Source organism: Nelumbo lutea, chromosome 2 (genome assembly GCF_056320005.1).
Source record: "Nelumbo lutea isolate HS-2025 chromosome 2, American lotus-T2T, whole genome shotgun sequence".
Classification (NCBI taxonomy): domain Eukaryota; kingdom Viridiplantae; phylum Streptophyta; class Magnoliopsida; order Proteales; family Nelumbonaceae; genus Nelumbo; species Nelumbo lutea.
The window spans coordinates 65,356,540-65,378,999 of NC_142685.1; the positions used below are offsets into that span (position 1 = coordinate 65,356,540).

At 36.9% G+C, this 22,460-nt stretch overlaps 1 protein-coding gene across 4 annotated transcripts in view; it reads right to left on the reverse strand.

The window, feature by feature from the left end:
* Positions 1-22,460, reverse strand: part of LOC148871257 (uncharacterized) — a 61,864-nt gene that overhangs the window by 7,039 nt on the left and 32,365 nt on the right. For all 4 annotated transcript variants that reach the window (XM_088970329.1, XM_088970327.1, XM_088970328.1 and 1 more), the window contains 2 exons: positions 3,243-3,382; positions 3,114-3,149 (listed from right to left, as the gene is read on the reverse strand). In XM_088970329.1, coding sequence (XP_088826455.1) covers positions 3,114-3,149; positions 3,243-3,382 — 176 coding nt within the window. The remainder of the gene's footprint in view (positions 1-3,113; positions 3,150-3,242; positions 3,383-22,460) is intronic.

Genomic DNA, 22,460 nt, shown 5'->3' on the forward strand with positions numbered 1-22,460 from the left:
ATCTCTTAAAGTCATTAAAGAAAACATCAAATTTCAAAGACCTTTCTTAGAGCTGAATAGTGTGCAAACAGCCTTGCAAAAGCTTTCGGTACATCCTTGCTTTAGTTTGAGTTAAAATACTAGTTTTTTTATTATTTTCTTATTTATTAGGGCTTAATCAGCATGTATAGTGTCTTGAACCCTCAAAGACTTTTCTTGGTAATAAAATAAAAAAGAAAAAGATACAAGAAAGGTGACCGAAAATCACCAAAAGATAAGAATAAACCCTGCCAAGTGCCCTCCTAAATAGAAGATTGCAACACAGTCCAAACAAACAACTTTTTATAAGAGAAAGAAAACCTCAAAAAAACACCATTCCCCCACTCCCTAAAACCCACCAGTATCTAAACCAAACTCAGATTGAAACACCAAGCCAAATGAATAAAGAAACGAAAATCTAACCCAAACAAACCCAAATTACAAAATGAACAAAATTGTCCAGCATAAAGTGAATCTCTACTTCTTTAATGTTTTCTTTGATTTCATCTTCTTGTTTGGCCCAATCCCAAATAGATCCCCTTTTTTTGGTATTTAATAGATCCCCTTTTAATCTTGCAAAAACTTTGGAGACCAAAGAAAACAGTGCATTCCTGAGTCCTGACACTCTTCAAATTAACAGAAATCTAATTAATCCCCCTCTCAAGTTCCAACACCCAAGGTTCCAAGGTTCAAAGTATCAATACACCCCTATAGAGGGTGTATCGGGGTTTTGGCCGGTTCAGGGGGTGGACAGACCTTAAACCAGCCCCTCTGAACCAGATTTGAAAAAAAAAAAAACTAAAAAAAAATACCGATACAGGCTTACCAACGTATCGGACATATCAATATTTTAAACCTTGCCAACACCACATTCTCCTGAAAAATCAGGCTTGCCAACTCCTCGCCGCCAACTACAACAACACTAGATCACCAGGAATAACACCAGCCTCCAAACAATTTCTTTTAGCTTACATAGGAAATGGATATTTTGCTTCCAGTTTCCTAAAAATCTTCCTTGCATATTTCTCACCCCTTATAAATCAAAGACCCAAAATCTTACTTTTACCCCCACATCTTTGTTCAACACCATTTCCAAATCAATTGAACTACCAACTTCATGAGCATCCAAAATAACCTTATCCTCACTTCAATCCAACCCCTAGTCACTTTCATTTCCCATGAAGAAGAAGAGGGGGAAGAGAGAAGAGAAGAGAGAGCAAGTCACAAAGAGAGGAGTATATTACTGTTCACACCCTCACAAAATATTTATACTATGAGGAGAAATTACAAGAAAGCCCTTACATGAGAACCCAAATACAAATAGATGAAAAAGACCAAAAAGCCCCAACAAAACAGATTTTCATCACTCCCCCTCAAGCTGAGAATAGATACATCTGTCATACCCAATTTTCCAAGATTCCTTTTTTGATAATTAAGAAATTTTATTAGATCATAACTTGAAACTGAGAACAACAGCACATGAAGAGGCACAAGCCGGAACCTCTCCCAACAGGTTACATAGAGGCTAAAAGCAAATTACAGTTGAACTCAACACAAAAATTCCATATTTGCCCCTTGCTTTGCTAAACAATTAGCCAAAGCATTTGCTGATCTCCCCACCCACTGTATTGTTACAGACATTTTTTGTCAACCACTTAAATTTCTTGATTTAATTCTTATAGAACCAAATAACAGTCTCAGGGTTCTTCAACCACCCTACCACCACCTTGGAATCCCCTTCAATTACAAGTTGCTCCACACCCATTTAATTTGCAAGCAGCATTCCTTGTAAGGTAGTGGAATGCATCACGTCATGTCCCTCCCTGCATAAACTTTGATTCATTTATATGCTTGTCCAATATAAAAATGAACTTCTTATGCACGTTCCTATACTTTCCTCAAATTAATTTGATGTTTTCTTACCTTACAATTGGCATATAATGAAAATCAAGACATGCAAAAACTCATTTGCAATTTGCATCTAAAACATGGTGTGGGAAGAAAGAAATGAATGCATCATTAATGAGTGATGCAAGGTTAATCATTGACAATATCTCCATCAAAGTGACACTTTAGTTAAAACTTCAGAGTTATTTGACTCATACAACTGATGATATTATAAGAAGTAGAAAGAGTTTGCCAAATCTACCCCAAGTAGGTCAATACTCAATGGTACAAGTGGACTGGTACCCACCGCAGACATTTCATTTTAAGCTGCAATTTGAGAGTAGCTGCTTGAGAAATATGGGTCCATCAGGTATACGAGTGATCAGAAATCATTTGAAGAACATATTCCTTCTCTACTCTAGTCTCTTATTGGTGTAGGTGACTCAAATAGAGAACTGAAGGCTGTCTTCACAAGGATGAGGAAGGCTAAAGCAATGAGGTTCAGCAACCTAATAATGGAAGGGGATTCAAAGATCATAACAGGTTGGCTACCAAGCAATGAAGAGGGACCATGAACATACAGATACAAAACCAGAGAAGCTAAAGGAACTATAAAGGAATTGGAAGATGGGTACCTAGGACTGTTGACGGTCTTAGAAGATGGGTTAGCAAAATAGGCTTACAAAACTCTGTATTGGGGACTTATGGATCAAGGAAAATTCTACTTGAGGCTTAGATCCTATGGATGGTTAGTTGAGGCTGACAATCCCGATGCTCTTCTTGTACTCTTTAAATCATACTAATCAATTAAATTTGCACTGTTACTGATCAAAAAATTGCATCTAAACATGTATATAATACTTGAGAAAAGAAAAGTAGCTGAACTCACATATTATAACTGATACACTTTGTTTAAAGAGTTCTAACGATTTGCTGGTGTTAAAGGACTATTCCAACTGAATTCTATAAAGGTAACAAGACACCCCAACTTTATGCCAGTTGAATTGTTTTAAGCTACAATGTCCGCAATTTTCAGACAAGAAACAGGGGTTAGGCAAAACAAAGATTTCCACTATTACACCATGTACTAGCAGAGGGCCCATATTTAAATCTGGAAAGTGTTTAGTCACTCAAGGTCAATTAATGACATTATCATTTTTATAAAAATAAGTACAAAAAAGAGCATTTTGTAATTATCTTATACTTACTTGCAATTGATTGCGAATAAGCTCCAGTTGTGATTCCTGAAAACAACATTTACAGTAAGAACTTCAAATGGTTCAAAATGTGGCTTGGATGTACATTGTCAACATCAAGGTCAGAACTAGACTGAAAACCTGATCCTGAAGCGCTTCTTTAAGAAGAGTGACCAATGCGGACCTTGATGCTTCAACACCTTCAAGTTGCTCAATAGATAGGCACAAAACATTTTCCTGCTCTTGTAGCTCATTGGCCAGTGTTGACCCCTGCTCAATTCCTGAAGAAAACACAAATAAATAAAAGTTAGATAAAGATGAATAAATTAATGAATGGAAATTTCATTTTAGGATCAATATGTCCATCTCAAAATTCAGATACAAGCATACACACACACACACACACTAAAAGAAGAAGTCTAGGAATTTTCTCCTTTTTTCTGACTATTTTATTTTTTATTCCATGTCATTTTTGAAACAACCAATGAGAGACACTCCTTTCTCCATAAAAATCTACCAAAAATCTCATACACGTTCCCAATAACCTAAATAATCTCCTCTCCTAAAAATTCTCCTAAACTACCTCCCCCACCTAAATAATTTCCTTTCTAGCAACCAATAGGAAAGAAAGAGGGATTTGCTTTTCTATTGTCTACCATGTGGCACCACTATGCCTCACTTTTTCCTAAGCTCTCTTTAATTCCCATTTATCTCCTAATTTATCTCTATTTCCTATTTATGCTCTCCCCCACTTTTTATCTATACCTATCTAAAGAAAGTTTGAACTAAAAAACTTAAGAATTATTTAAATACTTAAATTTTTTTATTAAAAACACAAAAAGTAGTTATTATAGATTTAAAAATATAACATTAATAGCAACTTCATATTTATACAAAATTCATTATGAAATTATGTACTACTAATATAAATTATAATTTAACGGATTATTCAATTTAAATGTTATTCAAATAATAAGAATCTAAAAATAAAAAATAACATATTATTTAAATGTTTCAATAACTAAATATCTTAAATAACAAAAATATTAAAAATAGCTAAATAATTATATAAAAAAATATTTAATAATACGTAATAACTTTAAAATAAATAAAACTAACATAAGGGAAATTTTTAAATAGTTTACATATTATTTAAATATTTTAAATAATGAAATATTTAACATAAGTAAATTTTAAATAATTAAAAAATGACGAAATCATGTAATAAATTTAATAATTTTATTAAAAGTAGAAAAAAAATTATAATAGATTTCATAATAATCAAATTTAGAATAATTTAATATTTTAAAAATTAAATAGGAAATTATGTAATAATAGTATAAATTATAATTAATATTTTAAATTTTTAAATAATGACATTATTTAAATAACTAAATAATATCGTAAATAACTAATTTCACTTATATCAATTAATATGTCTCGAAAATAACTTTCCAAAAAACTAATATTTACTAATAATAAATTTAGCATCTTAATCTATATTTATTATATATTTCTATACACTAAAATTACTCTTTATTGTATTTTCAGTAATTATTTGTTGTATTTTTGTGATAAATATATTTCCATTAATTATGTCAAAAAATATTTTTGTTTTGTTATTTAACAGAAAATTTTCAATAATTATTAGAGATTAAACTGCTCTTATTTAGCTTTTTAAATTTAATTTCCTCTACATATTGTATTTATTGTATTTTTTTATAGACTTATTTTTAATAAGAATGTATTTTTGTTATTATTTATTGTATTTAGTAATTATGATTTGTTGTATTTTCAGTATTTATTGTATTTTTTCATTATTGTAATTACTGTATTTATATTAGTTATTTGTTGTATTTTCATTATAAATTTATTTTCAATAATTGTGAATTTCCGCTATAAATTTTCAATAATTATTGGAGATTAAACTATAGTTATTTATTAGAAATTAAACTATTAATTTAGCTAAAATTGGAAGTTGGTCACCCGAAACTGACTGACAATTAGTGAAAACTGGCCAACCCAGGTTGAGTTGGATCGGGTTGGTCAGTTTCATCTTGATGAACAACCCTGGCTGAAATTAATTATTGTTATTTTATTGTAAAAATTATTAATAGTATATGAAATATAAATAATTATTAATTATTTAAAAAATTAAAATAAAAAAATGATTTTATACTCTTATGTGTTTCTATTGCTTAGCTTCCACTTAACAAAGCCCGTGCATCGCACAGGTCCCCGTTAGTAAGTCCAACTAAGATTCATCTTATTTTACTCATAATCTATTAGATAAGGTTATTGCTAATTCAATAAATCCTATTTTCCCACAAGGTGCCAACCAGCTGGTTGGTAAGGTCTCTTGCTAGTCGTATCGAAAACTTGGGATCAAATCGCCTACACTAGGGTCGAGCCAAGTGCGAGCTTGAGCCTTGTACTACCTTAGCGAGCCGAGCTCGAGCCTTGTACTATTCGGCTCAGCTTGGCTTGAATCAACCCCTAGCCTGCACATAGGTTAGGGCATGGGCTACCCCTTGTTGTGTAGCCCTTCAAAAAGAAATAAAAAAAAATCCCATTTTCCCTGACGAAAAAAGTGCATCATATAAGACACTAATCAGAGAATTTTGCAGCTTATGTAATATTGACTTGCCCACAACTCAGTTGCCTTCAGCCCACAAGGCAACTGAATAGCTAAAAGTCCCCCCAGCACCATCATATCCATGTCAAGTACCAACTCGTATTGAATTTACTATAACAGAGTATGGTCAGAAAATCTATAATCAGCAACTGGGGATCTGATGTAATACCAAGAATGAAAAACTGCTAGATGAATGAATATGGAGACTAGAGTAGAAGCTGAATGGTCTATAAGATGAATCATAGAAAGGATGGCATCTCCTATCTGGGATCGGAAGTCAGAAGGCTTTCTAGAAACTATGGAAAAAGCATTTATAAGTGAAATCAGTGAAAGGGAGTTTGGAGATTAAACTGGGAAGATCCAAAATTTTCATAAAACCTTATCTGTCCAAACGATCCATCTCTCTCCAAGAGATGTCTCCCTTGCACAGAAATAACTCCTACTAAAAACCCTTTAAGAATCTGATCAATTGATTTACAAAAAAAAAGTTATACCTGTGAGATGCAGGCATGCAGATTCCACAAATCCAGAAGCACTCTATGGTGTTCACACCCAAAATCCTACTGTATCCCTCAGTCAAGCCAAGCAGTAGTTTCCACAACCCTTCTTCGCTTCTAATCAGTTGCCCCTTTGTCCAGATCACTCTCAAAGCTCTGGGAGTTGAATTAAAATTCCTACTGTTAGGAACTAGGATTTCACTTAATTCAGATGCGAACCTCAATGGGTTGGTTAAAGCCTCAATTGATCTAATCAATAGAATCCTTACAGACCTTACCTAGAGAAAAGAGAAGCCCCATATTCTACTCAACAATAACATGCCAAGCAATAGAGATTGAACAGGACTATGGTTTCTCCCAATTCCTAGTTTAATTGTAATTGAGACCATAAGGTTCCTAGATCAGCTCCAATTCCACTTTGGAATGGTTAAAATATGCAAGAAAAAGGAAGGAGAGACAATATTGTGTGGTGTCTAAATTTTTCATCAACCATTGCTAGGTGGTGGAAAGTGTGTGCAGATGGCAAGTTCTCTCTAAAGAAAAGATAGGGAAAGGAAGGGAAAGGTAGGGGAACCTAACCAAGGGTATGGATTATGCAATTCCTACCAGGGTTGATGCATTTGCATGGTTGTTGTCTCTACACAGTATTTTAACTACTGATCATCCTAAGTTGAAGGGCTTTCAGATGACCAGCTTATGCTTCATGTACAGAAGGTTTTAAGAAATATTTGTCATCTAATTATTCATTGCAGGGTTAAACTATGACACCAGAAAATTTCAGTGGAGCTAGGCCAAAACTCTACCAGTATCATGTCTTTCCGGCATCATAAATTTCCCTTTATAAGGGTGTTGAATTCATTTAAGATATCATCACTTTTCAAGTGCCCAAGGTTTCAGGCTGATCTTCCAAATGAGATGTTTTTTTATCAAGGCAGAAGGGCTAAAACCCTATGGAGAATCATTCTCTGTGTGCTATGCAGTGTGTATACCAGGTATTATAATTATAGGTATGCTCTGTATTTTATTCCATGTGTGGTGTGCTAGGATATTTAGAAAGAACAAAACTATTGTTTCTTTGAAGGAAAATCTCAGCAAGTAAGAGAATTAGTAGATGATATTTGCTTAATACTTGAGGAGCACGTAGCAATAAAATTCTTTCATTACAGGAATAGGGCACACCAGGAATTTGAAGATTTTTCTGGAAATGTATTGGGGCTAGGTTATGGGAGACATTGGATATCATAGTATCTGAAAATTAGTCTCTGATGATTATTTGCACTGTGTTTTATTTTTTGGCTGTATTTGTGGCTAAAACCCTATGGAGAATCATTCTCTGTATTTGTATGAAGCACAATGTTAGGAAACCAAGAAACAAAATGTTCTTAACAATTTAAAAGTTAGAAAAATCATCGAGCTATCCAGGTTTTGAAGGTGTTCACAGGGTTGAAAAAGGGATCATTTGGAGTTGATCCTATTAAAAAGGTGAAAAAAAAAACTAAGTTCTTAAAAGAAGCAAGAGGTCCCCACTCAAGACACTGAATAAGACGTTAGTTGAGTAACGTTTTGGGTGGTATCAAGTTTGAATCCAGTGTTTATGTGTTGGAAGTTTTAAATGGTTGTAGGGGATTTGGTAAGTTGGTTGCTATGGTGTTTCTGTGGATTGTCAATTTAGGTTGGAATTGTTAGAGTTTTGGTAGCTTGAGATGTTTGTTTGGTTTGGCTGTGTGTCTTTTATTTTTCTTATGGTTTAGTGCCCTGCTTTTTGGAGTGGTTCCTTGTGGCCGGTGCTGACATTGATTTGAAGTTGGGTATTGGTTGTGTGAAGAGATGTTTCTTCTCTCAGATGACTTCTTGTCACCTTTCTTTTACTTTTTTTCAATAAAATTTTCATTTTACTACCAAAAAATAATGTTGCGATGGATGCCTAGGACTAGGAAAGATAGAATTAGGAGTGCATCTGCAGGGACCTAGGATGGCTACAATAGCTGGCAAGAAAGTGAAATAAAATGATTCCATAATATGAACAGAACACGGAATGCACCTGTGGGTACAATTATGATAGAGAAAAATGGTGAGACATAATGTGAACATTTGACACCAACACTGGAAGCCATTGAATAATAGACTAAGGCTGGAAGGACTAGATTGGCCCAGGCTGTCTGAAGAGCAAGCAACCTGGTTAGAGAGAAGTTTTGAAGAAGAGGAAATTAGGCTTGCAGTGTTTTCAATGGACAGATCCAAAGCCCCTGGGCCAGATGGCTTCACCATGGCTTTTTATCAAGACTGCTGGAATGTGGTAAGAGAAGACCTTTGTGCTGTGTTTAAGGAATTTGAGGATAATAACAAAGTAAGCCATGGAGTTAATGCTACTTTCGTAGCTCTAATCCCTAAGAAGAAAGAAGCAAAAAATTCTAAAGATTTTAGGCCGATCAGTTTGGTGACTAGCAATTACAAAATCCTGGCTAAAGTGTTATCATTGAGGATTAAAGTAGTGCTACCCTCATCATTAGTCAAGCCCAGGGAGCAGTCGTGCAAGGGAGACAAATAACAGATCAGATTCTAATAGCTAATGAATGTGTGGAGGATATGAGAAAGTCCGGAAAGCAAGGTTTTGTTTGTAAATTGGATTTAGAAAGGCCTATGATCTTGTGGATTGGAGTTTCTTATTAGAGGTCCTAGAGTGTTGTGGGTTTGGAGTTAGATGGTGTAATTGGATAAAGGGCTGCACAAGTTCTTGCCATTTTTTGGTCTTGGTTAATGGGATAGTCAAGGATTCCTTCACAACTTTTAGAGGGTTAAGGCATGGTGACCCCCTTTCCCCCTTCCTCTTTACCCTAGTTGCGAATAGATGTAAATCAGTCCTCTAATATCAAGATTAAACTTAGTGATTAGCAGAATAGAACAGATCTGAATAACTGTATAAGAGAGGAAGATGGCGAAGAGAAGAGGTAAGAGAAGAAGAAGCCGAATTAATCACCCTTCTCCTCTAACCCTATTTTATTAATCTCTAAAAAACTGATGATGACAAGTATACCCTTAAGTGGGCGGCCAGCTTGGCAGTTACATAAAGAAAATAAAATAAGAACAAATAACAGGCCCATTAAGTGAGGCCCATCAACATAAAATAAAAGATAAAATAAAGGATATCACACAAAAGGCTGTTAGGGCCCATTCGGCCCAGTCTCTTTACACCCCCCCTCAAGCTGAGCATACATGTCAATCATGCCCAGCTTGCTCATATAGTGTATCAATTTCCCCCTGGGAACTCCCTTGGTCAAGATATCAGCTAATTGCTCTTCTGATGTGATAAATAGTAAACAAACTTCTCCTGAAGAGACTCTTTCCCTTATGAAATGCCTATCAACCTCAATGTGCTTAGTTCTGTCATGTTGAACAGGATTATGTGCAATGTTGATAGCAACTTGGTTGTCACAATAGAGCATCATTGGTTTCTCGTAGTCCACCCCCAATTCCTCTAGAAGGGATCATAGCCATAGTAATTCTGACACACCATGAGCCATTGCCCTATATTCTGCTTCAGCTGAGGATCTAGCAACTACTAATTGTTTCTTACTCCTCCAAGACACAATATTCCTAGCAACCAGAGCACAATAACCAGAGGTGGACCTTCTGTCATCAATACATCCTGCCCAATCTGCACCAGTAAAGGCTTTCAGCTTCATGTGACCATGCTTAGCAAATAGAATACATTTCCCTAGAGTACCTTTCAAGTAGCACAAAACCCTTTCTACAGCAACTAGATGAGTATCTCTGGGAGAATGCATAAACCGACTGATAACACTAACTGCATAGGAAATTTCTGGTCGAGTCATGCAAAGGTATAACAGCTTCCCAAGCAGTCTCTGAAACACTTCCTTATCAGACAAAAGTTCACCATCTGTGGTAGAAAGCATATGATTAGGATCAATGGAAGTGGAGATGGGTTTAGCTCCAAGTTTACTAGTTTCAACAAGAAGATCAAGAACATATTTGCGTTGAGATATGAATATACCATCCTTAGAGCGAGCAACTTCAATTCCTAGGAAATACCGAAGATCTCCCAAATCTTTGATTTCAAATACAGAGTTGAGAAATGCTTTTAGTTTACTGGCCTCTTCAATGTCATTACCCGTGACCACAATATCATCAACATAAACAATCAAGAAGGTCACCAGAGAATCATTTCTCTTCAAGAACAGTGTATGATCAGATTGTGTTTGAATGTAGCCAAAAGAGACGAGAGCAGCCCGAAATCTCTCAAACCAAGCCCAAGGAGATTGTTTGAGTTTACACACCTTGCCTAAGATAAGTGTTTGGAGATACAATGGGTTTTACACTTCCGCTTGCCCTTGCGAAGAGCAACAGGAAAGTCAAGGTCTGGAACAGTCTGAGATGAGTTAGTAGAGGGTTGACCTGTTTCCTCAGGAATGATGGGAGTGGCAAGATGCTCTTCTGAAGGAGTGGAAACAACCTGCACATGTCTAAATCTTTGCATTTGGTACCACCTTTGGAGAGCAGGAGCAGAAGCAGTAGGGGGAGTAGGGACATCAGGGGTAGGTCCAATGGAAGAGGTGGACACCCCATGATCGGACTCACAAGGGATGGGAAGAGGAACAGCTAGAGACATAGCAAAGTACTCATCTGATTTCTCCCCCTTAGGAGGAATACTAAAGAAGGGAATCAACTCTGCAAAGGTGACATCCCGAGATACAAAGTGGGTGCAACGAACTGAATCAAAACAGCAATAACCCTTCTTCTGTGTGGAAGCATATCCCAGAAACACGCACTTATGAGCCTTAGGTTCAAACTTGTGCCTTTGGTGACTATGAATATGCACATTGCAAGTACACCCAAATACACAGAGAGGAAGAGAAAAGAGATCCTCATTCGGGAAGAGAAGACTAAAAGGGGTTTTAAAGCCAAGGACCCGGTAGGGCATACGGTTGATCAGAAAGGTAGCAGCAAGAACAACATCTCCCCAAAACTTCGTAGGAACATGGGATGCAAATAAGAGGGATCTGGCAACCTCAACCACATGCCTGTTCTTTCTTTCCGCCACCTCGTTTTGTTGTGGAGTGTAGGAACAAGAACTTTGATGAGTAACCCCAAAAGTTTCAAGATAGGTGGAAAGGGTTCTCTCAAAATACTCCTTAGCATTGTCAGAGCGGTATATTTTGATACGGGTATTAAACTGGGTGGGGATGAGTTCATGAAAATTTTTCACAATAGCCAGTACTTCATCCCTGGATCTCATGAGATAAATCCAAGTGTAACGTGAATAATCATCAATAAAAATGATAAAGTACCTGTAACCCCCCATGGTTGGCATGTGATATGGCCCCCACACATCAGAGTGAACAATATGGAAAGGAGAAAATGATCTTTTATTGCTAATTGAATAGGAATATCTACAATGCTTTGCCAGCTCACATGATTCACAATGAAGACTCGATAAAGACACTCCTTTAAACATATCTGGGAACAGATGACTCAAAGCAGAAAAGGACAAGTGACCAAATCGAAAATGACAATAAAATTTTGTTAACAAACTCTGACATGACTAACTCTAAGGCAACTCCATGAGGTGGTCCCAAAGCTTGATCTGGTGTGTCCAGCAAGTATATTTCGTTCGCCTCATGGCCACTCCCAATCATCCTCCGAGACTACAGGTCCTGAAAAACATAATGAGTGGGAAAGAAAGTTATGTTGCAATTCATGGACTTTGTTAAGCTACTAACAGATAAGAGGTTTGTGTTAAGCTTAGGGACATGAAGAACAAAAGATAAGAACATGGTGTCAGAGGTCTTTATATCACCTTTACCAGAGGTGGGGGCAAGGGACCCATCGGCAAGGGATATTTTCTCTTTCCCGGAGAGGAGGTGATATGAGCAAAACAGGTGTTAGATAGGTTGGCCATATGGTCTGATGCACCGGAATTAATAATCCAAGGGATTTTATGATTACCTAAAGCTGAAGCATGATTCGCAGAAGCACGAGTACCTGAGTGAGAAAAAGCCAATGAAGATGATGTACTGTTGGAAGGGTGAGTTGAAGAAACTGTAGCTTCTAGGTGATTTAGGAGCCTCCCATACTTCTCAAAATCCAGCTTCATTGCAGCCAACTGCTAAATAGTTGATTTTTCTTCACTTTCCTTACTTCCCCCTTCAAGCACTACAGTCTTGGATTTTCCCACCTAACTGCCCTTCTTAGGGTTATTATTGTTCTTAAACCTATCAGGAAGAAGCTCAGGATGAAACTTCCAGCAGGTGTCCTTTGTATGCCGTGGTTTCTTGCAATATTCACACACCTGCTCTCTTTTCTCAGTAGGGCCCTTCGGTTTCATTCCCGCATGTGCAAAATGTTCTGTAGATGGACTCTGCAACTACACCTGCCGCCTACTCTCCTCACTACTTATCATAGCATATGCCTGTGAAAGAGTAACCTCATCTCTGGCCAAAATGTTCTGTCTAATAATATCAAACTCAGGGTTGAGTCCAGTGAGAAACTCAAACACCCTATTTCTCTCCACTAGCTTTCTATACATTTCAGCATCATTTTTACTCTCCCACACCACTGTCTCCATAACATCAATTTCATGCCATAGGAATTTTAGTATAGAGTAGTAGATTGCCACACTCTTCTCCCCCTGTCTCAGGTTCTTCACATCACTTTTCAATTTGTATGCTCTGGCTACATTCAATTTCTATGAATAGGTCTCAGTTACACTGTCCCATATCTCCTTAACCGAAGACATCCAGAGATAGTGTTGGCTTATATGAAGTTGCATAGAGTTGACTAACCATCCTATAACAGTATAGTTCTCTTGCATCCATCTTTCAAATTCAGGGTCTGTCTCTTTAGGTTTCACCTTGTTGCCTGTGAGATACTCGAGTTTTCCTCTACTACAATCATAGATTTCTATAGATTGTGCCCAAGCAAGATAGTTCGTCCCATCTAGCTTAATTGTGGTAACACCAGTCAAAATAGAATCTACTGAAACAGGTCCAAAAACTAGCACCTGCTTGAACTCACTTCAGTATGCCTCCATTAATCAAACGAAAATCAAAGAACAGAAAATTTTGACTACGTAAACTTACTTGAAGTCAAACCAGAACTTGGGTGCTTGAAAAACTAGGGTTTTGCTCCGTCCAGTAGATGGGAGGAAGAGAGAAGACACTGCCGCACCCATCAGACTAACCCAAACTCTTCCAAACCTGAACCGCCCTCCTTTAGCAGCCACAAGACACTTTCCAAGCACAGAGCGCCACACCCAAGCTTCACCTTTCCTGGTAACCTTGAAAATCTCTAGTAGGGTTTTGGGCAGCAGCAAAACAGCATTGCTTCTTGGCAAAACCTGGCCAGAACTAAACTCTCCAAACCCTTCTACCAACTAGGCAAGTGATTCTCTATACTATAGAGAACCTATCTCTCCATACACTCTCTTGATTTTAGAGTGTATAGGAACAAAGAAAAAAGAAGGAAGAGGAACTGAACCTGCTCTGATACCAAGATGTAAATCAGTCCTCTAATATCAAGATTAAACTTAGTGATTAGCAGAATATAACAGATCTGAATAACTGTATAAGAGAGGAAGATGGCGAAGAGAAGAGGGAAGAGAAGAAGTCGAATTTATCACCCTTCTCCTCTAACCCCATTTTATTAATCTCTAAAAAATTGATGATGACAAGTATGCCCTTAAGTGGGCGGCCAGCTTGGCAGCTAATTAAAGAAAATAAAATAAGAACAAATAACGGGCCCATTAAGTGAGGCCCATCAACATAAAATAAAAGATAAAATAAAGGATATCACACGAAAGGCTGTTAGGGCCCATTCGGCCCAGTCTCTTTACACAGATGTTTTCCGTAGTTTGATCTCTAAGGCAGACATGGAAGGAGTAGTGAGAGGTTGGAGGATAGGAAGGAATAGGATTAGGATGTCCCACTTATAGTTTGTTGATGGCCTAATAAACATGGAAAAGAGTTGTGTGGTGAGTGGGAATCTAGATGAGAGGACTATTGAGTCTGTGGCTAAGGAGAGCACCTTTTGGCCCTTACAGTATTTAGGTCTACCTCTAGAAGCCAACCCTAATGAGAGAACCATTTGGGCCCCGGTTCTGGAAAAATTTGAGAAAAGGATAGCCTTGTGGAAAATGAACTATATTTCTTTAGGGGGTAGAGTAACATTACTGAAAGCTTCCTTAGCAAATCTGTCGATGTATTACTTCTTTATGTTTAGGATTCTTGTTAGGTAGGCCAAGAAGTTGGAGAAATTAATGAAATTTTCTTTCGGAGCCAAGGGAGGAAAAAAAGGATCACTTAATAAAAGGGGGAATAGTGTGTAGGAGGAAAGAGGAGGGTGGGTTGGGACTGGGGAACTTAGTTTTGAAGAATAAAGCACTCCTAGGAAAATGGTTGTGGAGATGACCCTTAGAACAGGAGAGACTATGGCATGAGGTGATAGATAGTATACATTGCAGTTAGGGAAATGGATGGGATGATGGTGTATCGCGTCGAGCCATGTTGGCAACTCCTTGGAAAGCAATTCAGAGTATTCTCCCTTTTTTTCTCAACTGTATCAGGTATGATGTCATTTCTGGTAATTCTGTTTTGTTCTACGAAGACATCTGGGTGTGCAATTCTGCCCTTAAGGATACTTTCCCTTCTCTCTATTCCCTTTCTCACTACAAGGGTAAAGCAATCAATCTCTCACTTTCTTCCAACATCTGTTTCTCCATCCTCTCTGAATTGAGACTTTGGGTTTCATGGGGGCTTGAGGGATCATGAACTCTCTTGTGTTTCAGACCTTCTGTCACTACTTGAAAGTGTTTTTTTGGACCCTTTAAGATCTGATGTGAGACTTTGGTCCCCTAATCCAAAAGGTTACTTCACGTGTGCCTCCTTCTTTAAGTCCCTTTGCTCTTCCTTGGGACAAGTGGGTTTCCCAGCTAGGGAGATTTGGTCTAAACCTGCACCTCTTAAAATTATTGTTTTCCATTGGGAGGTGTTCTATATGAAAATCAACACTTCAAACTTATTGCAGAAGAGAAGGCCTTCTATGTGTCTATCTCCTAATTGGTGTGTACCTTGCAAGGTTAATGGTGAGGATTGCTCTCACTTACTTTTAGCATGTTCTTTTTCTGATGCTATTTGGGGTTGGATCTTTTTCAGATCTTTGACCCTTCCTTCTTTGTGTGGCCCACAAAAATTGGTAAAACAATGTGGAGGTGCATTAGAGCTGCTGCTTTGGGGACAATTTGGGAAGAAAGAAATGCGAGGATTTTCCAAGAGAGAAATATTCAGAACGTAAAGGATTGTATTTTGACCAGGGCAATCCATTGGCTGAGCTCATTGGATTCCTTTAAAATATATTCCTTTGATGACATTTGGAGGAACTGGATTGCTGTGGCAAATAGCAGTAACAGGAAGAACAAGGTACCAGCTGTGTGGCTGCCTCCTTCAGAAGGCTGGACAAAGCTGAATTTTGATGGTAGCAACCAAGGAAATCCAGGTCCATCAGGGATAGGTGGGCTGCTGGGAGATAAAGATAGTAATATATTAGCTTTATCCTCAGGCTCCGTGGGTATTGGAGACTCTATTACAACTGAGCTTCTAGTAGCAGTACAAGGTATTCAGATTGCAGACCAGTTAGGAGTTCAGAATTTGCTTATTGAAGGAGACTCCAAAGTCGTGGGTTGGTTAAAAAATCCAGCTTCAGTTCTTTGGTGCTACAGGGATATTATGATGAAAGTTAATTGGTTTTCAGGGAACATGACTATTAATTATCAGTGGGTGGGTAGAACAGCTAATACCATAGCGGATGGGTTAGCTAAGCAAGGGGTATCAAGGGACCATTTATTCTGGGCATCTCTGTAAACTTTAATTTCCTAGTCTGATGTAGTACTTTGTTGTTGTGGAGAGGTACCAGCTCGTGCCTCTCCTTTGAGCAGGCTGTATTGTAATTTCATTCTGATTATCATGAATAGATTATCAATCATTTATCAAAAAAAATGTAAACATTTGACACAGTATTTACATTTTTTATAATACTCTTTAGTTCTTATGATGTAAAAAGACAAAAAAAAAACTTGAAATCATCTTTTCACATGTCAACCATCTTTTTTTCAATTTTTATGAAATTCCATTGGGTGCATGGTTCAAAGCGTCGATACACAATTTGTGTATCGAATGTTTCAGTTCACCAAAACTATTATTTTTTTATGTTTTGCTCTGACGTTTTGACAGGAAACCTTTCATATTACGTATTAAAGTTTCAAAAACTTGAAATCTTATAAATGTTTATATTGCTTATCAAAAAAACAAATCTTATAAATGTTTATATTAGGCGTATTGGTGGCCCTAAAAACCAATATGATATGCCTTGTATCAGGTGTATTTGCACCATGGTTGGGTGGTATAAATATCTCATAGATAGTAACCAGATTGACAACTCTTTATGAGTTAGTGGACAGGAGACTAGGCCAATTCATTTGATTACTACAAACCAAATCAAATGGGAATAAAGAAGTCTCCCTCCCTCCCCCTCTCTATGAGTTGGTTACTACAAACCAACTCAAACCAGATTGACAGCTCTCTCTAATTCCCCCTATTGATTTTTTTAGGCAGAATTAGATAATCAGATCATAATAGCCTAATAGACTCACGAATCTGCTAAGTATAGTGTGGTATCTATATTTTTATACTTAAAGTTCAATCTACTTTTAAATCCACCCTGATCATCAGCTTTAAATCTCCTATGACCTTTAAGTGTCAAACATCGAGGCAGAGTGCAGCTCGAAGTCTGGCAATGAATGCTTCATATTCAGTGATGTTGTTGGTCATAGGAAACCCTACCAGATATGCTTTTGGGCCCCTCTGGTGACATCAACACGATCCTAATGCCATTCCCTTTCAAATGCAGAACTCCTTCGAAGTATATGGTCCAGAAAGGATCCACTTGTCAATTCTTGGTGTAATACAAACTCATAAATGATTGGTGTAAGATTTTTTCACTGATAAGGTATGATTAGTCTCGTCCGGGTACGAATTAGGAATTCCTCTTCCAACTGGTCTGGAATGGAATGGATGTTATGGCAAAGAACAAGAAGAAAACAAATGGATGTTAGGGCATCCGACCCACCCCGGCCCTAATAGGACCCATTCATCAAAACCCTATAGGGTTCAGGATTTTACAATAAAACCCTATAGGTTTGGGATGGGTTTGAATTTTAACCTTAGGGTACCCGGAACCCAAACCCAATTATACTTAACATGGGTACCCGACAGTCGACACAGGTACCCGCTCCCAATACTAGATTAAAAACCATTCCATATATATAACTAACTATCTATTAAAACCCTATAGGGTTTGGGATGGATTTGGGTTTTGACCATAGGGTACTCAGTACCCAAACCCAATTATACTTAACATGGGTACCCAACATAGGTACTCGCTCCTGATACCCGATTATAAACCCATCCATCTATCCCATTATAGGCATCTTTAGCACTAGCATAGCACACTATTTATTTTAAGTGATGTAAAATTGGGTACAAGGTTCAAAGTATCAAAAAATGCAAAGAATATTGAAGATGCGATTAAAAGAAATCTGTTTGAATTTTGGATATGCTTTGGATATCTATAGATACAACGGAAAATTTAAGATACACAATGGAAATTCAAATATATATTAAAATATATGAAATTTATATAATCTACAGCTCTAACAACTCTATACAAAAGAAAAATGTATTTTACGAATCTATGACTTTATGTGAAGTCTAATTTCACCATAAAAATGGATGTATAAACCAAAGGAATGTCTCAGGAAACATAAATATACACATATATGCATAGCTTAACAAACTAATACAATAAATCTCGCTAATGATCATGTAAAAGGTTACATAATTTAAAATAGACAAAGCTTAATAAATAATGGTGTTATGTATAGTATAAAAAGTACATTCTGCTAAGAAATTAGTAATCGAAGAAAAGCCTCTTAAATGGATAATTGAGATTATAGAGGCAAAAGCATTCAGATATGGTTTGATTATGGGATTTATGGCTTGATACCTAGGAATTTGCAAATGAATAACTTTTTGTACTTTAATGCGTATGGATATAATATGGTTGCTTATCAATGCTAGTTTAACAAGATATCATGAAATGGCCTAGTGGTTAAAATACTTAAGTTTCAAGTAAGCAACCTAGGTTCATATCCTTATAATATCTCAATTTTATACAATATTGGTTTTAAATATACTTAAATGGAATTAATTGAATAAATTATGAGATGAAGATAATTAATGTAAGTGGTGTGTTAAATAAGGTAAGTTTTTTTAATCAGTAGAAAAATGATTTTATTAAAATTTTGGAAAGAAGAAATGATAAGTACAACTTTTTAGCCCACTTTGCTATTCCAAATTATAAGGATGCCCAAAACAGTCCTTGCCCCATAGCCCCTTGCTTAGCTAAGGTGTCAGCTAAGCCATTTGCACTCCTAACCCATTTAAATTCAACCACTATTCCTTTTGCAATTGTTTCCACTTCCCTTAGAATATACTTTAGGGATCAAGGAATATTCCTATTGGATTTAGCCCAGGATATGACTCCTTGTGAATCTCCTTCCATCTCAATCATCCTAAATCCCAACTACTTAGCTAATCTGAGGCCTTGTAATAAAGCCAACAGCTCAGCCTTCAAAGAATTTCCGAAGCCAATTGGTCCTGAGAAGATAGCCAATATCCTCCTCTCTGAATTTCTAATAACCACCCACCCCCCGCTATTCCAGCCACACCCGGGTTTCCAAGAGAGCATCCATCAAAATTTAGTTTTACCTTGTTGCCTTCTGGGGGTTTCCAATCCATCCTTATTCTACCCTTTGGTTCTTGATGACTGTGCTACTTCAGTCCAGGCTCGAAAGAAATCAGTTACTAAGAAGGTTTTGAAAATATCCAAAGTCTTCACCCAGAACACTACCTTTATTTTTATACAGTCTATCACCTCTTCGAAACTTCGGCTCTTTTCCAAGAAGATTCTACTATTTCTCTCTAACCATACCACCCAGTAGATTGCTGCCTTAGTGGCTGTCCAATGCACTTTCCCCCTTTTCTTTGGTTGCCTCGAGAAGTTAGGGTTGAAGAGACCTTCCACATCCTGAGGTGGGACCACCTGCAGCCAAAAAGAGAACAAAGAACTCCCAAATTCTCAGCACAAAAGGACAGGAGAAGTAAATGAGATAAAGTCTCGTCATTACCCTATAAAGGAAGCACAGGTGAGGAGAGAGGCAAACAAAAGGCCTTATTTTCTGCAGCAAGTCACAAGTATTTACCTTACCAAGAAAATTTTCCCAAAAGCAAGCTTGAATTTTGAGTAGGCTAGGCTTATTCCAGATTTCTTAAACTGGGAAGTCCACCCCTTGAGAACTTGATGGGATGACGGATTTAAAGAAAGATGTGCCAGTAAAGAGGCCATCAATAGAGGTCGACCAAATTCTAGAATCCTCAAGGGAAGAGTCCAAAGACACCTGCTTTAAGGTTTCAAGTAGGAGAATCAAGGATGAACATTCATTTTCCCTTAACCCCCTTCTGAGCCCCAAATTCCAGTTTAAACCAGTTGGAGAGGGGGTTCCCAACCTGGAGATGTTCTCTCCTTTGAGATGAGAAATGGAAAAGAGTTCAGGGAACAGGTCTTTAAGTGGACTTGGCCCCAACCAAAGGTCCTCCCATAAACAAATTTTGTCACCTCCCAGGGAATTGGGTAGACTTCACTAATTGCTTTCCACGGAGACAAAAAAGAGTGGGGAGCAAGTTTAACATCCCAGCCATTACCTTCCAGACCATGAATGCTTACTATAACCTTGTGCCACAATGTCTCTCCCACAACGATTTACCTAGCAAAGCCATGTTTTTTAGGATAATATTCCCTAAACCCCCCCCCCCTTCTTCCTTAGGTTTCATAACTTGTTCCCACTTTATCAATTTTTTTCTTCTCTCATTTCCCAAAGAAAACCCCCTCATATACTTCTCTAATTGCCCTACAATCCTAGTTTGGGAACTTGGGACATGGAAGGTGAAAGGAAATAAATAGGAAAGTTTGCTAGTGTAATTCTCATTAGAATAATTTTCCACCCAACAAAATGTAATTCCTCTTCCACAAGGCTAATTTCCTAGAGAACCTGTCCATCATTGGTTTCAAAACTCATCACTTCTATGATTTCCACCCAATGGAAGACCTATGTAAACTATTGACCAATCTCTAATCTCACAACCTAGAACCTCAACAAAATTCTGCATTTCCCTATCTTCTGTGTTGATTCCTATAATCCATAGTTGTCAAGGCGACTAAGCGGTTTTCCATGGTCGCCTTGCCCAAACGCCATTGGTTTTGCATACTAGGCCCACCCAGAGACTTAGGCAGGTGCCTTATACATCTACCAAACTATTTTTTTTTAATTTATTGTTTTGATATTTTTATTGGCAGTTTAATTCTTTTAAAATAGAACTGGTTACATGCTATCATTTTATTATTAAGACAATACATACTAATAAGTTTTCTTTTGTCTCAAGAGTTTTTGTTTGATTGGAGAGTGTAGAGAACACTGATGTGGGCCCCACAGCTGTGGTCCCACTCTGTCTGTAGGGTAGAATGTATCTAGTCATAGCTGATGGTCAATCTGTTATTCTGTTATTCTAGTTGTTATTTACTTTTCAGTTTTATATTGTTATGTGTTATGATGTAAACATCAAGGGCAGATGTGTCCTTTCATGTAACTAGCATAACATATAAATTTTAAATTGAAGTGGCGGCAGCAGAACATTGAGATTCTGTCCTTCCTTTCAAAGCCTGTGTTCAATTGCTCTCTCACTACTCTTTCTCCTCTTTCTTCTTCACTTTCTCTTCTTTTCGAACCTGAAGTTTCTTAGTGATCAAGACTGATAGCAGTCTTGAACACCTACAGAGAGGGAGGAGAAACGAAGCCTTCAAGCTCCAGAAGTTTGATTTTTTTTTTTTCGAAAAAACAGGGGTTCCGCCCCTATACTCCTTCCCCATGACTGTTCTCAGTTGACAGTCGGTCAACTCAGTTCTATTTTTTGCTTTTTTCTTTTGAAAAAACAGGGGGCCCGCCCCAATACTCCTCTCCTCCCTTCCTCCACTCATTGTTCTCAGTTTTTAACAGTCGAACCCCACTCTTCTACTCTTCCTCAGTTCTTCTTCCCTTTAATTATTCTTCTTCTTTTCTTCTTCTCATTGAATAAAATTAGTATGTTTTGTACTCTTTTATTTATTATCAGTTTTTTTTCAAATATTTTTTATATATCATTAATATATGTGGCTGAACTAAAAGTCTGAAACTTGATTGTATGGCTGAAATGAAAATCTGAGATTTGATTATATGGCTGAATTTTTTTATTTAATTTCTATTGGTATATTGCAATATTGCATTTGCTGATTAGCATTACTACTTGCTTGCTTACTTAGGAAATATATGAGTATTGCACTATTGAATGAAATCTGATTATATCATATAGCTGAAATTAGCTTGCTTCAAATTTTTATTTAATTTCTATTTCTAACTGAATAATTGAATTATTGATTAGATTAATTGATTTCTGATTTAACATTATTTTTTTTATGTACTAATCAAAAAAAATATTATTTGTTATTATTAATTTATTAATTATTGTCAATGCTGTTTGCCCTTGGTCTTAGTCGTTTTCTCTTAGACTCTTACTCATATTTCTCACTATTTAACTTAGGAATAAAATAGATTAACTATTTTCTAGTTTAACATTTTGTTTGTTTTCTAATTTGTTTTATTTGCTGATTGGGTTTTTTTTTCAATAGAAAAAGAGAATGACAACTAAAGAGGGAAGTGGCAGTGTTAGGCGTAAGGCTCAATCAAAGGACCTTGCATGGCAGTATGCATTTTGGCATGATTTGGAAGATAAAAATGCAATTTCATGCTCATTATGTGGTAAAGTTGTTAAAGGAGGAATAAAAAATATAAAACAGCATTTGATTGGGGGATATGGGGATGTTACTATTGATGTTATGGTTGAAGCAATTGCACAATTTGGGTCCAGATACAAGCCTCCGAGTTACCATGAGTTACGAGAGCCACTCTTGAAAGAGGAGGTTGAGAAAACAAAGCAAATGTACAAGGAGTATGAGGCTTCTTGGAAGACTTATGGTTGTACCATCATGTCTAATGGATGGATTGATAAA